General features: G+C 37.1%; 1 protein-coding gene across 3 annotated transcripts in view; it reads left to right on the top strand.

Annotated features, from left to right (window-relative positions):
• The first annotated feature begins 92 nt into the window (after window positions 1-92).
• Window positions 93-15,645, top strand: part of WDR25 (WD repeat domain 25) — a 73,960-nt gene continuing 58,407 nt past the window's right edge. Inside the window, exons 1-2 of one of the 3 annotated variants that reach the window (XM_062627948.1) lie at window positions 93-115; window positions 2,867-3,639. In XM_062627948.1, coding sequence (XP_062483932.1) covers window positions 2,926-3,639 — 714 coding nt within the window. In that variant the 5' untranslated portion in view covers window positions 93-115; window positions 2,867-2,925. Of the gene's footprint in view, window positions 116-396; window positions 3,640-15,645 lie in introns of those variants that run through there. The other 2 variants (XM_062627950.1, XM_062627951.1) reach the window with 2 other exon arrangements.

The following is a 15,645-nucleotide window of genomic DNA, read 5'->3' on the forward strand; positions in this document are numbered from 1 at the left end:
GCTCTTCCCAAGAAGCGGCCCCTAGTCAAAAACTGTTACACGTGGAACGGTTTGCACGGAACGCCTTGTTTCCACCCGGCGAGCTTTTAAACACGGAGCCTCTGTAGGCTGGGTGGTGAGTTGCGGCCTAAGCGGCCGGTACGGTGTAGGTACCCGTAGGGTGGAGCGGGGCGGCCCTGGGCACGATGCCGGGCTCCGCGGAGGGACAGCGGTAGAGGTGGCCCCACTAGTGGCCTCGGCCGGTGGGTGCACAGTGCGTATGAGCGGAGGGAGCGACACCGGTTCTCGTGCCGGGAGAGACGGGAAGGAAACGGGGTCGGGGTGCCCTGGAGACCGGTGTACTGCTCCTGCGGGCGGGGCAGTTCGGGCTTTGGGTTGGGGGTCGTTCTCCCCGCCTCGGGGCTGTGGGGCGGCGGGAGCGAGGAAGCTCTTGGAGAGGACTCGGGGCTGTCCGGCCGGGGTGCGAGTTAATCCCGCCGTGAGCGGCTGGCAGTGCTGCTCCTACCTCTTATGTCGTATCTCGGGTGACTTTCGTGGTTTCTTGGCTGGTGTGTGGCGTTGTGCGTGCAAGCCTAACGCTCTTTCATTTAATGCGTTCGGATAAATCGGCCATGGGAAAAAGACAACCAAAACTTCATAAACTTCCTTGTTAGCTCAGTGCATTGTAATTCTTGTTAGTAAATTCGGTCTACTTACAGTATGTTTCCAGTGAAGTACATTCTGCCTTTTCCCCCCCGTGTTTTTCTTTAGTTGGGGCACTATGATAAACTTTGGGGTGGTGTTTCTTTAGAAGCAGATGTTGAATGGGAAATCTTAAGATGGCAGAGTTGTGGTGTTGTTACAAAAATACTAATGCTTATGAGTGATGTGTGTCAGGGGAAGGAGTTACCTGACCCGTTACTAACCAAACGTAATGGGACAGCTTCATTCCAGTATGTCATAGGAAACTTTTTTAACCTTGCATGTGCAAGACACCATCTCTGAATCTCAGCTTAGGGTTTTTCTTGGTGTTAAACCAAACTCCAGTAACTTTGAAAGTCCAACCCAATCCAGTTGTGTATCTTCATTTATAGCTTTCAGCCAGAGGTCAGCTTCTTACTCTATTTTTGCCTTAAACACGATGCTTTTTGCCTGCATCCTGTTTCCAGCACTGCAATACAAATAGTAACTACTTGTTTCAATTATTGGAGTCCTTCAAAGTTACTATTGATTTGCTGAGAAATTTCAGTTTACTACTAGTCTTCAATTTACTGTTTTTGAATAGTTATTTAAGTTTTCCTGAATCACTACTTATTTTTTTCCTTTACGCTGTTTAAGTGAGATGCTGATTTAATAAAGGAAGTTGTATTATTAGAAAAATAACTTTTCCTTGCTCTTAGTTGCTCTCACTTTCAGCTGTCATAAACTTCAGATACAGACAAAATGTCCTCTAGAGGGAGACCTTGGTGCTTTTATGTGCCAAAATGTTGGTCACCTTGTTCCAGTTAAACTCTTGATCGCTTATCTTGGAAAGATCTGTTATGAGGTTCATAGGAACCTGTCTTCCACGTTTGTGCTTGGAATTTCATTACAGAATTTAGACCATAGCCAGTAATGTAACACTTCTGTAGGTTAAGTGAAGCATTCTTGTTTTAATTCAAATAGATCTAATTCTGAAGTTCAGTGAGTAATCTTTACAAATTCCAGAGTAGTACTACTCCTGGGGTAGTATTTGGAGGACCTACATTTGTGGCATCAGTTCTGCAGATGCTTACGTAGATACTGACTTTCATACAGCATTCTCATTTTAATCAAGATGCTTTTAAGGACAGTTTATATGTTGACCTAAACTAAGACTTTCAGCAGCTGATCTCAAAGTGGTGTGGGTTAAATCACTTTAGCATAATGAGTGCTAGCAGCTGGGCAAGGAAACAAAGCAGAAATGAAATGTCCCATTTATTCAATCTTAGCAAGTGAAAGTTAGCAATACTTCTTGACTATAAACAGCAGAATGTGAAAGATTATTTCTGCAGACACATGAATTATTTGAATGTAGTTAACCCTATAGTCCACATGCTTCATCCAAATTATTAGCAGAAGCTTGGTGGGATTGTTATGGTGGTGAGTTAATTCAACATGTTACATACACTGTCTCTGTATGAGATTTCTAATTCACAGACACTTTGGAAAAATTTATTCCACAGTAAACAAGCATCTATGCTCTTATTTTTCTGTGAGTAAATGCAAACAGAAAATTCAGCATAGTTTCTGGCATAATTCCGTCCTGTAAGATTAAAGGCTGTGCGGACCTTGCTGTGTGTATACATTTGGAGAATTTCCTCACACTGGAAGACTGCTGAATGGGTTGTAGAATCATAGGGTCAAAAACACGTTTACTTTTTTAGTTGCCAGTTGAACCCCTTCATACTTCTTTCAAGTCATCTGCCCTGTTAAGAAATATATATTGTTAGACTGACTCCAAAATAGTTGTAGTATTTGTATTATTTGAAATGTACACACCAAAACACTGCATAATTAATTACCATCTTTTTTTCTATGTATGAGAGGAAGTGCTGCAGCAAGTAAGGTGAAAGTGATTTGCAGTACTTATTCTGCAAGTTTGTTTTCCTTTTCATACTCATTTTCATTGTTTTATGGTATGCAAATGCATCTCTGCAGTGCATTAAAAATGTATGTAATGTGCTTGGAGGCAAATGGTGGTGCATAATTGAATGTGCATATGTGTTATAATAAAGGAATAAATTCCATTAATAAAGAGTAATAAAAGTTACAGGTTTTTCTGTGAAAAAAAGCATATTTATATCCTTACGTTACTCAAGTTGCAGACTAATAGATTTTGCTCTGAATAATTGATTCTTTATTTTAGATCATATTTTTGGAGGATTCCAGCACAGAGATTTCTGGAGTCTGCTGTGTCTAGCCATAATGAGTTTGTCACTGGTTGCTTACGATGATTCAGACTCTGAGACAGAAACTGAAAACACTGAAGTCCCCAATACTTCCATCAAACAAGCAAGCCAGCCAAGTTCTTCTGTGAATTGTGTTCAGTACTTTGCACCTGGTAGTTTGGGTACAAAATCTACATATGAAATGCAGCCTACTGGGAACATGGACTGTTCTGGCACAAACACTGCTTGTGAAGATGCCTCTGAGCATTATGTACAGAATAACAACGCTGATTTGACATCTCCTTATTGTAAGAGAGCATACTCTGGCCATACTGCATTATGTATGTCCTACAAAAACTATGAACAAGCATCAAGCTCTTCAACAAACTCTGGAAATGGTGTTTCCCACAAGAGAATACATAAAGACAGTACTACTGCCATAAAAGGGATTAGACCGTATATCCCTAAAAGGTTGCGTCAAGAAAATTCCAGTATGCCTGAGAAAAAAGAATGTGATCAGAGAGAAAACTCAGATTGCGATGTTAAGCTAGGCATATCAAGAGAGCAGACTTTGAGAAAGATCTCTGAATTAATTAAGCCATATTTGGGATCCAAATATAAATTAACTGAAGTCCCCAAAAGCTTAATATTCATGTCTAAACACAGTGGCCCTGTCAATGCAATCCAGTGGTGTCCTGTACGGGAACAAAGTCACATGCTTCTCTCTGCTTCTATGGACAAAACAGTCAAGGTAATGTAGAACAAGATGTTTTGCGGATCAATCATCAAACTTTAAAGTGTGCCATTAAATAATGATCTGGGAATAACATAGTTACGTCTGTGTGTTTAACAGTTCCAGTGTATTCGGAATGTGAGGAGTTGCTTTTAAGTACATTTGCAAGTTATGAACTTGTAGCCTGATCCTTCACTATACCTACTTTTTTTTTTTTTTTAATTTGTATTGGGCATGTCAGTGTTTCAGATCTTAAGTTATATTTCTGCTGGGTCATTTCTTGTGATGTGTATTAATGTTTTCATTATGTTCTACTTTAGTTTCACAATGGCCATAGGCACCATGGTCTGACTACAGATTTTGCCTTCAGTCATTAAACAATTGACTGCCAATACTGGGATAATATTTTGAGGAACTTTACCTTTCTGTCAGGCCTAAGGTCTGACAGTTCAGTTTTTCATCTGAACTGATGTTTTGCATCCCAGAAAGGTGTCCTGGCATGATCTAAGGAGTCTTCCCACTTTAACATTGTTTCAAGGGTTAATCGTTCAGTACTTAAAGTGAAATTTCCTCCTTTAGCAAATTTGACTTCAGTTTTTTGTGTATTAATTTAGTCCAATGAGTCTTATTTAACATTGTGTAATATAAAAGTATTTTATGTGTGTGTTTTCCCAGATACAGGGCTAATGCCACCTCTGGGTTCAAATGGTAGTCTGAAGTGGGTTTACACAGGCACATGGTTTTGATAAGAGCATACAGAAAGTGTCCTTCTTGGTGGAAGGCATGCTTTATTGTATTTAACATAGCAGGTACAATTATTTTAAAATTTGACCCTTTAAAGTAAGCCTTAATAAGTAAAGACAAGAACACCCATTGTATCAGCATGCTTCTAAAACATCAGGAGAGGTTTTAGAACTTTAAAACCTGATTTTAAATTCTGATTTCACGTAGGAAAAATACTGTTAAATTCTCTTCTTAAAATTGAGATCGTTTGTTTCTTTTAAACTATTTTGCTGATTAACTTGTAGTGGAGAATTGGAGTTTCATTTAGTTTGGCTTTTGTATGAGTTTTTTTTTTTTTTTCCTCTTTCCCCAGTTTTGCCATGGGACCCTATATGTGCTCACTTTTCATCTTTGAAGCAGTGATGTTCTTGAATGTTGGACAGAGTTTTTGCTTTTTTCTCCTAGTGTCTATTAAATCACTGATGCTTGCAGAAAAGTCCAGACTTATAGCATGAATCAAATTTACTCCTCTCAGTTGCCTTATCTTCAGTTAGAATAACTTCACTGTTTCTGTAGTCAGCATAACATATCACACCAAAGCCTGAATACTTTGAACTGTGGGTAATTCCTCCTTCATGTTCTTTCCCAAGATTTTTTTATGTCTTTCTCTTAAAGATTAAATGGAGGAAAAAAGCACTTTTGTTTTTCTTTGCAGGTATTCTTTGATCTATTGAATAAGTTAAATCTTGGGTGTTACTTGAAGAACTGACTTAGAAGGAAGACACTAAGATATGCAAAAAGTACTGATGGATGGTTTTGGTAAATAGCAATTTAAATTAGGACTGTATGAAACTTTATGCACCTCTAACTTCAATATGTCTGAATTTGACTTTTTATTTTAAACTGTTACACAATATGCTTAATATTTGTTTACTACCCCAGAGGCTCATTTTACTGATAAGAGGAATTATGGATGTATTAAGTTTGGTAAAACAATCTAAAATCAAAGTTGTTTTTGCAATGTAAAATTATTAAAAAATGGAATTAATAGCCTGTCTTGTATTCTAAGCAGAAAGAAAGATTACTGTTTGGAAGCATTCCTTAACATTAAAGTTGTTTTTTGAAGAAATCTACTTGCTGTAGGTGCCCCAAACCATGGTAATTTAATATAAAAGGCAGCAATACTTCAGAGCATGTGAGTAAAAAGTTAATAAAGTAATAATGTGACTGTTACAAAGTATATGAAAACACACTTCTGTATTTTGGAAGGTTACCTGTAGAGAAATACCCATGAATGCTTCCTGTTGTTATTAATGAAGTTGAAGACTGTAATGGTATGAGCAGTAGGATCTTCAGTTTGCACCTTTACACAAGTACCTTTCAGGCCAGTAGAGGGCACGTTTAGATAAAGTATTGACTTGATGTTACGAAATTAATTTCTTCAACTTTCTAGGGTCACAAGTCCATAAATTTGTAATGACTGTGACAGCCCACTGCTGCCTGAAGTTCTGCATTTTCTGATATAAGCATAAAGCAACTGACTGAAGATACAGATGCACTTTTTTTTTTTCCTGATCCTGTACCTTCCCACAGCTTACCTTTTTTGCTGTTTTCATCCAAAAACACCTGCTTAGAATTGCTAGCTTAAATCTGGGCAGTGGAAGGTGGTCCTCTTTAATGGAAGTTTACAGACACTCAGGATGCTTGCACTAGTTATTTTCAACATGTGATTCAGATAAAACTCAGAAGCCTAAAATCCCTGTATGATCAGAGCGAGTAGGCAATCCATGGCCGCAAAACTCTACTTCCAGTTAGTCATGTGAATAGATGTGACTGAATGTTTTAATGGGTAAATATCTTGGGTTTAATCCTTACATTCAACCTATGCATCGAGACATATATCTTTTGAATAGTCCAATATTGGTGGAGATTTCTCAGAACTAAGAGTTCTGTCTAAGCATATCTGACTCAGTATGGTAGTTTAAGTTGTGCTTAAATAAAAAGATCTTTAGTTGAATGCAATTTTTGTAGTATTTAGCCAAACAGTTTTGCAGTTTTTCATCTTTTATGCATTCTTATGTGCTTATTTTCCTCTTAAAATTTTCACGTACTATTTCAGTGAATTTTATATTTTTCGTTTAAAATATTTGCTCTTAATTTTTTTGTGTATGGCTGCGTTTTAAAAAAACCCAGTTATCAAGTGGTACAATTGAAAAAAAAAATCACCAGCTCAGGGCTGTAATTCTCTAGAGTAATACTTCTACCAGCAGATGGGGCTCCTCAGCATTTTAAAAAGGGATGGTGACTGAACTGTGCCTCTAAAGACTGGGACGATTTAATGTTTGCCTCCATGTTGTGTGCTGAAAGACCAAAATTGAAAGTTTATGCTTGTGTTGCAAAAAGTATAAGAAGATTTCGTAGAAACCTGGAATTAAGGTAGAGCTTCATATGGGAAGTGATACATATTGCAGATTAATTGCCCACAGCTCTTCAAATCCGGAGCATTAATACACGAATATTCCATGCTAAATATTAAATTTGTAAGGAATGGGGGAGGGAAGCTTAGATTTAGGCTTTGACAAGTCTTTTACCTTCTATTTTCTTAGAATTCCAAGGAGGTGAAGCAGATAGTACTTCCAGTCTAGGTAGTTGGAGAAAGGGGCAAGAAACCTGATTCTTAGTGAAAGTACTGTTGAAAACTCTTGCTGTGACAGTGCTGTTCACTATTGCATTTTAAATGTATTGTCAGTGGCTTATGTTTTTACTTTAAGTATACATTTTAAGGATTGTGAAACACAACTGATTAAATTTGTTTTCTTTGGATAACACTTCTTCTCTATCTTCTGTTTGAATAGCTGCCGTAAATGAAAATTAGGGTACTACTCTTGTTTTTGGTTTTGCCTACTTAAAACCCCAAAATAGTGTTTGTGATTTTAGTATCTCATCTAGTATTTTTTCCATAAATTTTGAGACTCAACACAGTTACTACTATGTTTCCATAGTGTGGATAGTTAATGTGTTTTTGGTTTAGAACCCCAAATATAGAATCCAAAATCATAGGTTACTGTTGAATACAGCTATTTGCCTTAGGTAGCACGTCTCTTCCAAGACATGTTTACCAATTGCAGAAACCACTATCTTGCATTCGTATTGTTAGTATTTTTTATTTGGAAGACCTTGTAATTACATAGCCATAGAGATGTAAACATTTTCACCAGTTACTGATACTGGACTTGGCTTTTTAGCAATTGTTCATACTTCAAGCCTCCCATACCATTATTCCATATTTCCTCTTTTGTCTTAAAATTAGGGTAACATCTTCATATAATCTTTAAACTTTTATTTATGTGTTCCTGATTTTCTGTTTAGAGCGTTACAGCAGGTGTTCTATCTGTTGCAAAGTTTTGTTTTTCTTTTAAATTTTCAGCGCTTTAATCCTCCATTGATGAACAGGACCAAGAAAAGAAAGTAATGTGATTCTTCAGTACACAAAATGTATATTAATAGCCCTTTAATGGGATGATTTGTACACATTTTTGGAAGTTTTTCTAATGTATTTTTTTCCCTACTTGACTGGTTGAACTGTATTTCCATTTAATCTATAAATTTGTAGCTAAATCTGTACAAGGAAAATAAAAGTCTTTAAAATTAGTTAAAAATGTCAGCCTGTTGAACAGAGGTGTTGCCTACTTCTCATGACTAAGAACACAAGAACAGCTGTACTGGTTCAGTCAGATCAAGGCTCTGTCTAAGCCCAGTAGTCAGTCTCTAGTAGGGTCCATAAGCTGATGCCTAGAGAAAAAGAGCAAATCAAAGGTTTATAGTGCCTTTAAGTCCTCTTCTGGTCTCGGCTTATTTTCAAATCAGGGGATTTCTGAACTCCAAAGTCATTAATCTTTGTAGCTTGATATCTGAAGAGTTCTCTTTCAGCTATTTCTGCAGTTTTATGAGACTTGGTGATCATTAGGTCAAGAGTGGTATATTACCCATAATGGTGATATTTAATGATTTTGCTTCCAGGAATATATCAAGTACTATGATAAATACCATTTTTATTCATACTTTCAAAACCTTTTAGTATTTTGCAGTTTGTGTTCATTAGGAGAAAGATAGCATAGTAATTTATTCCAGGAATTTCTTATTCTTGGTCCTTTGTATTGGACTGAAAGCAGTGGAACATGGTAACCTCCATTCATCCATATAATATGTGTAGCACTGATGGTAGCAATGCAGATTTCCTAGTTACTGCTATTACTCTGCCTCGAGGTAACAAACTAACATTTCAGTTTTCAACCATTCTGCACACAATTAACTTGAAATAGGCAGTGTTTCTTTCACTGTTCTGTCAGATGCGTTTTTAATGAGGAATAAATTTAAACTGCCAGCATATCTCCTATACACTCATGCATAGCTGTCAAATGGCCATAGCCCTGTCACTGCTAGGCTAGATTCAGTCTTCCCTAAGTATTATTAGCTATCATGCTGCTGGTACCCTAAGTATTGCAATTTTTAGATTAATTTTTAAAATCTAATTGTGGCAATGCTCCTTTGACTGTAGCTAATGCATAAGATGAGAATTTGGGGCAGTCATACCATTTAATACATATATTCCACTTTAACTGGAACTTAGAACAGATATATCTGATGTTGGTATGTTTCTAATCCTTTATTTTAAAAATAACCAGTTCTCGCCTTTATCTTGGAAGTGACAAACACCTGTGTTCCAGAGCTTGTGTGCTGCTTACCTATATGTGTGAGAAAAGCTTTGCTTTCTTGTTGAAGAGGCCGCTGTCTAAGCTATTCTGAAATAGCGAAGCTATTATGATGCCTTGTTCTGGCCTTCTTCCCTTGTCCATTTAGAAGTAAGTATATTTTTTTGAATCACTAAGCTTGCTAATGGAAGGCATGTGCTTGACCATAAGTTAAAGCTTCTGATTGTGCTTATGGCTAGATGATAATGCAGGTGAAGATGTAATAGCTAGCTCTCACGCAACTGTTCTGCAAAAGCCATTAACACAAGTCAGCAAAGAACGGTCCTTGAAGGTGGTGGATTTTGGTCTCTTCATCCCAAAGGTATGCGTAGGTAAGGGTTGTTCCACATTTGGCATGTTAATACCTAGATACGGTTGGAAATCACTGCTACATAGAGATGTATTTTTTAATTATTTTGTTTCCAGCAATGCTGTTGTCAGGGAAACAGAGATCCTCGTAATGCCTTTGTTCACTTTCTCAGAATCCACAGCTGGAGATGACTTGTATAGTTTATTTTATGTTTTTAGTAGTTGACACACTCTTGTGCCTCAAAGGATTTTTTTCAAAGGAGTACATTTTCTGTATAAATAACACCATCCTGATCTCTGTGCTGTTTGATAGGCCATTGTTTTTTTTTTTCCTTCTCAGTAACAAGAACTAAAATCAGCACTGCTTTGGATCAGAATTTATCTTAACACTTGTGTGAAAACTGATGCTAAAAAGAACACAAAACGAAAACCCCAAACCAAAACCAACTAAAACCCAAAACCAACCAACCAAAACCAGCCCCCCCCCCCCCCCCCCCCCAGGGCAAAAATACAGTGAACCTTTCAGCTTCTGCATTAGGTTTTCAGTTCCGTAAGGGCATTAGTTTTTCTTTACACTTGGAAATGTCTCCTGAATTACTATCTAGTTAAAGAATACAAAAGTAGTACCTCAGGTGGTCTTGCAAAGCATTTTTGACTGCTTTAAGGTCATATTGGAGGATGTGGCTATGGGGGAGAAGAGCCGGTGAAGATTGTTATTTCATGGCACAGCTAATATGCCTGTGTTCCCCCCTAGAATTGGGAATTAGAGAAAAATTCAGAAAATATAGCTCTTCTAAGAGCTGTAGAGTTAATGGAGTCTGGCTGTATCTTGAGGCTGGGTGTAGATCCTCTTCAATTTCTCTTCCTTTGAAGCTTCTGCCGTGTTTTTTATTCAGCTGCTTAGTTTGATCAAGTCTTGAGGGGAAAAATAACTGAAGCCTCTGTGAAATTTGGTTGACATTGACCAATAGGAGCAAAGTGGCCGCAGGTGACATGCACTGGGGGCATGGCTTTTGTGACAGTGTTATTTCAAAAACCTCTCTTTCTCTGGAAATTCAAAAGGGTGGAAAGTGACTTCTGTGTATTCTTAACAGTGATACGGAAGAAAAGATTCTGGTTTCTCATGTTACCTAAAAAGAGTTTTAGTTACTTGTGTCACTACTTACAGAAAAATCAAGAATATTAAGTTTTTATCTATTTTTCTTAGAAACCCATCTGTCCTGAATGGCTGAATTCTTCACTTCCTTTCTACTGAGAACTCTTCCAGCTGTGTACTAAGTGTATCTGAAATAGCCTATAGTAGAGAAATAAGCAATCTTGTCCTCCCCTCCAGCATGCCACTCTACCAAGGTAGAAACAGTCACAGAGATGTCTATGAAGTAGTGTCTCTAACAAAGTCTAACTGATAATGTCATAAAATAAGCCCTCCAATTATGTGTAGGATCTGTGTGGGCAGCTACTGTGCAGTCTAACATCACAGTGTCACCTGAGATGGGAGAAATGTACGATGGTGTTATCCCCCTTTTGGATACTTCAGTGGGATTGCTGGTGAAAATGTTAAGATTTTAGTGCTTGGAAAATGTTGACCTAGGATAGTTTTAAGTTCCTAAGTGACTGTAATACATTATGGAAGTATCCTTTTTTTTTTTAAAAACAGTTGAGAAATTGTGAAGTTTTTTGCTGTTTAAAAATATAAATAATATCAGTCTGACTTTGCTTCTTTTCTGGCAGTCTAGCTTTATAGATGCATCTTTGATACTGCTATTTTTTTTTTAATAATCTGCTAACGAAGCTACAAGGCACCTTATGACTTCAGTTCCTTAGCTCTCTTGGTCTGTTGATGTTGTCAAGGAAACAAATTCTTGAGAAGCTTTGCTTTACTTTTTCAGGTTCTACAGAGAGATTACTTGTGTAAGATTTATCTAGCATCAGGAATAGAAAAAAAAAATTGCCTGAAGTTTCTATTCTTTTTAGTATGTTCATGTCCTTGCTTTTTTTTTTTAAAGCAGGTTTTGTTTTTTGTCACGTGTGCAATATCTGCATCTGTAAGGTCATAATATTAGTGAATGTACGAGAGACTGTTAACACTTGTTCTTTAGATGAAGCCTGATAGAAAGAACTTTAATGCCATTTTGCTTTCTCTCTATAAAGACAACTGTTAGTTGTAGATTCTCTTTAGATTAAAGGGGAAAGAAACATTAAAAACTCCCTTGTTCTTTAGAAAAGTTGCTTCACTACTGTGGAACTAATGGCTTACTGTCCTTTATTATGCAGAACATATTTCATCGCATTAATCATCCCTGTGCAAAGAAAAGCATTTTGTGGCTAGTCTGGAACTGCATTTGATTTGTCTTGCAGTACCTTTGTGCTGGCTGACTGGCTGATTCAGATAGTATGACTGAAATTCACCTTCAGTGTGCTTGTGGAGGCTTTTTTATTTATTTATTTATTAATTTAAAGAAAACTGCTGATTTTTCTCTGGGACACATCTAAAAATGTAGTTATACAAATGTCAGTGGGCTAATAGATTAAAGATACTGGGCATGACAGATAGTAAAGACTGCATGTGCTTGTATATTATGTATGTGCCAACTCTGTAAGGCATTGCTTTCTAAAGTCAGGTTTTGTCCTGTTCTCTGATCTTGTCTTTTTCCAGATTGTGATTTCCTCATTAAAAAAAAAAATAATTCTCATTCTGAATACTGGGACTAGTTGTTGGAATTCTATATTGTTACACAATGAAGAAGGCCACCACAGCTGGTTCCCTATGGAAAGGGTGGCAGTTAAGGATGCAGGTGGTTAGGGATGACATAGTCATATAAACATGTTAAGGGTTGGCAGATCTGTTAAAGCTAGCACTATGTTAACAATGTAAAAGAAATTAAAATTAATTAGGTGGTTCAGTCTTACTCTGCTTGCTAGTATTGAAGTAGTGCTAGTTATGAATGTTCTCACTGCCAGCAAAACACATAGCTGCTTAACATAATTAGTAGTTTATTTTCATAATTAAATACCTAGTTGTGCTCACGTTTGAGACTGGGTTATGTCAGTGACATCCGTGGGTTTCAGATTGCATCTATTTTACCATAGCCTAGGATTTTATTTTTTTCCCCTGTTATTAACATAGCTTTGGGAATAAGAAACAATTTATTTTTCAATTGAAAGAATGAAGAGTTGTAAAGAATGTGTTACTTGCCCAGGCTCACTGATAAATGAATGCAAGATTCATTAAAGCTGTGATTTTTAGATAGCTGTTCTAAGTAACTAACTGTATGCAGCCCCTCATAGATACTACATGCAACTGTGGGAATAAGTCTGTAATAACTACTTTTAAAATAAGAAAGCTACCTGGTGAATGTTGGGGATGGGACAGGACTTGCCTATAAATGTGGCTTAGATTATTTCTCAAAGATAGAAATTTGTCCTTAAGTACAACGGGTTACCATTGTTTTTAGAACTGTTGTAGCAATGTGTTACTTTGTGCTATTGCACAAATACTTCCAGTTGTGCAGCTGCTTACAATGTATCCAGCTCTGTTGTGCTGTCAAGCAGTTGCCACTTCTCTCATGTTTGGTCAGGGGAGCTCCTGCATAGCTGTTGTCCCTGCTGTGACAGGTTCTCCCAGTAGATAATGTTCAAGAATGAGACAGCTCAAATTGCTCCTTTTAATTTGTTGTGTTTGTGCTTATTTATTTTATTTTATTGACTGTACAAATAGAAGAGATGGTTATCAGATTTTCATATATGTGAATATATCAATATAAAATTGTAAAGCACAAGTAGCCTTAGTTGATTCACAGTTTTATATTAAGAAAAATATAATATTGAAGTACAGTACAAATAGATAAGTTTTGAATTTTGATAGCCACTGTTTAACCCAAGGTTAAGGAAAAAAGCCCAAAACCAACAAACAACTTCAGAGTTGGTCAGTGTTGGTTTTCTGTCTCCTGCTTTCAAGGACTAAGTCATAGGTCAGCAGCAAATAGATGTTTCAGAAGCTGGGGAGTACAATTGCTAAGACTGTACTTGAACAGTGTTTCTTATTCCAGCAGTGGGTGATCAAAATCTGTGAGATGCAAGTATCTATGGGCTATGTTTTTTTGAACGTATCTGTCCAGTCCTTAGTTACGTGTAGGAATTCAGGACACTTCAGACAGTTTGCCTCCAAAGTGCTGTAAGGCTGAAACTGAGGTGTTTAACACTTAAAGGGTCCCTTTAATAGAGCATAAATGTATGTGACTTGAGGAAGCGATTGATGCTAATGAATATGATACATAGAGGTGAAGAGAAAATCAGATTATTTAATAAATGGCTATAGTTATTTAGCTAATTATCTCCTGGGGAGTTGTAATACATTTGAAGTTGTTCTCCTTTGCATGCTGGTAAGATATTGATTGCTTAAGTGTTTTCTAGGCATGAATACTAACTACTAATAGCCACGACTGTGACTGTACTTTTTAGGTGTTCTGAACGCATTTCTGTCATTCTTAACATACTACTGTTGCAGTCTAAAGTCAAAGAGAAACTGCCAAATGTATGTCATGTTGTTCTTTTCCCATATAGTTTCAGCAGTGGAAAATTTCTTCTTATTTATTCCTTCTGTTATGTGGTTGTGTTATTCTAAAAAGGGAGTACCCCTTGGAGAGTGCGCAGCTGCTCTGTAGGGATTAAAAGCTGCAGTAGCTTTGAGGACATGTGCCATAGCAGTTGGCCTTCAATTAATGTCTGTTTGGCAATGTGGCTTGTTTTAGGGTTAACCAAAATTTTTAAGTTTAGTTATGTTAGTGTAATGTAACTTCCCACTGCCCATTTTATTCAGCTGACCACTTATTTGGGATCAGAAGTAGGTCTCATTACATTTTCCAGAAGTGACTTGTTACTGAATTTGTAAGAAAGCATTTCAACAGTATTTTTGGTGGTCCTACACAAAATAAAGAGAGGGACAAGAAATATCTATACAAAATTTTACTCCTCCACTGTATTTCTTTTTTGATCAGCCTAAGTAGGTTCCTTTATTTTTTTTCTCTGAGACGTGCATTGAGCACTTGTTGGAGACCTACAGTTGTGATTTTATTGACTGGTTTCATTGAAGATCGCTTTTATCTGAACTTGTCTTTAGTAGGAGGACAGCAACATGGTCTTAATTTTCAGTGTTGTTCATCTCCAGAGATTTTATAAACATTTTTTTTTTAATTTCTTAGTCCATTTACAGTTTAAGAAAACAGATATTGTGGAAGATGGGTAACATGTAGATCTCTTGAAGTTCTCCCCACGCCTGAAATTAGGAGTCTGAGATGTATGTGCTGTTTAAGGTCGGGTAATCTCCTTTTGCTGATGAGAAAAAGACCAATGCCTTCTTGGAGGATGGCATCCTCCTGAGCAATGTCTACTGTTATAACCAGGGTACGGTCTTGGGGATTAATGACCAGCACTGAGTGTTGCATACCCTGCTCTGTTCTCTGGGCAGTTGGCATTGCCAGTGATTGTAATGTGCCTTTGAAGCAGGTCACTAAATGGGCACACGCAGCTGGGCAGTACAGGAACTGTCTTTTAGACAGGATCAGGAGTTTATTGGCACTATGCCCTTTCAGAACATTTGATTTTTTTTTTTTTTTTTTTTTTTTTTAACCTGGACAGATTTCACCTTATTTTTCTCTCCAAACTTAAACATTGACAAAACTTCCACCAGGAGAGACTTTTCAGGTATAGACTAAAACTGCTAGTCAGACTGGGTTGAGAGATACAGACCAGTAGGACATCCTTATAGCATATAATTATTCACACTGGTATTTTGGCTGATTAAAAATCTTCTGTCTTAAATAGCTGGAGAATAATAGAGTAAACTTAATCTGTTGTACTTCAGAATGCTGTCTAAATGTTTCTTTTCCATCTTGGAGCACATTATCCATTAATCTCTTCTAGTAGAAGCTTTTTTTACTCCTAAAAGAGCAAAGGATAAAATACCAAGGCATGACTGTTTTGACACCATAATTTGGGGGGTCAGGTTTTTCCTATTTTCAGGGTTTATTTCTCCAAGAAGTCTTGATCAGGACCAAGATCAGTGTCCTGATAAAGCCTCCTCCCTTCTCTGAAGACCGTAATGGTTATAACTTTTTCCTCCCAACAGAATTGTGTCAATGATTTTTCTGATTTTTCATATTTTTACATTGTATTTCATCCCTGAATTTGGTTGAATTTTTCTTTTGGTAATGCATTTGACTTGGCTGCAAACAAGACTGAT

This window comes from Pezoporus occidentalis, unplaced genomic scaffold (genome assembly GCF_034315485.1).
Source record: "Pezoporus occidentalis ecotype Australia unplaced genomic scaffold, CSIRO_AGI_Poc_V1 ctg31, whole genome shotgun sequence".
In the NCBI taxonomy this organism is placed as follows: domain Eukaryota; kingdom Metazoa; phylum Chordata; class Aves; order Psittaciformes; family Psittacidae; genus Pezoporus; species Pezoporus occidentalis.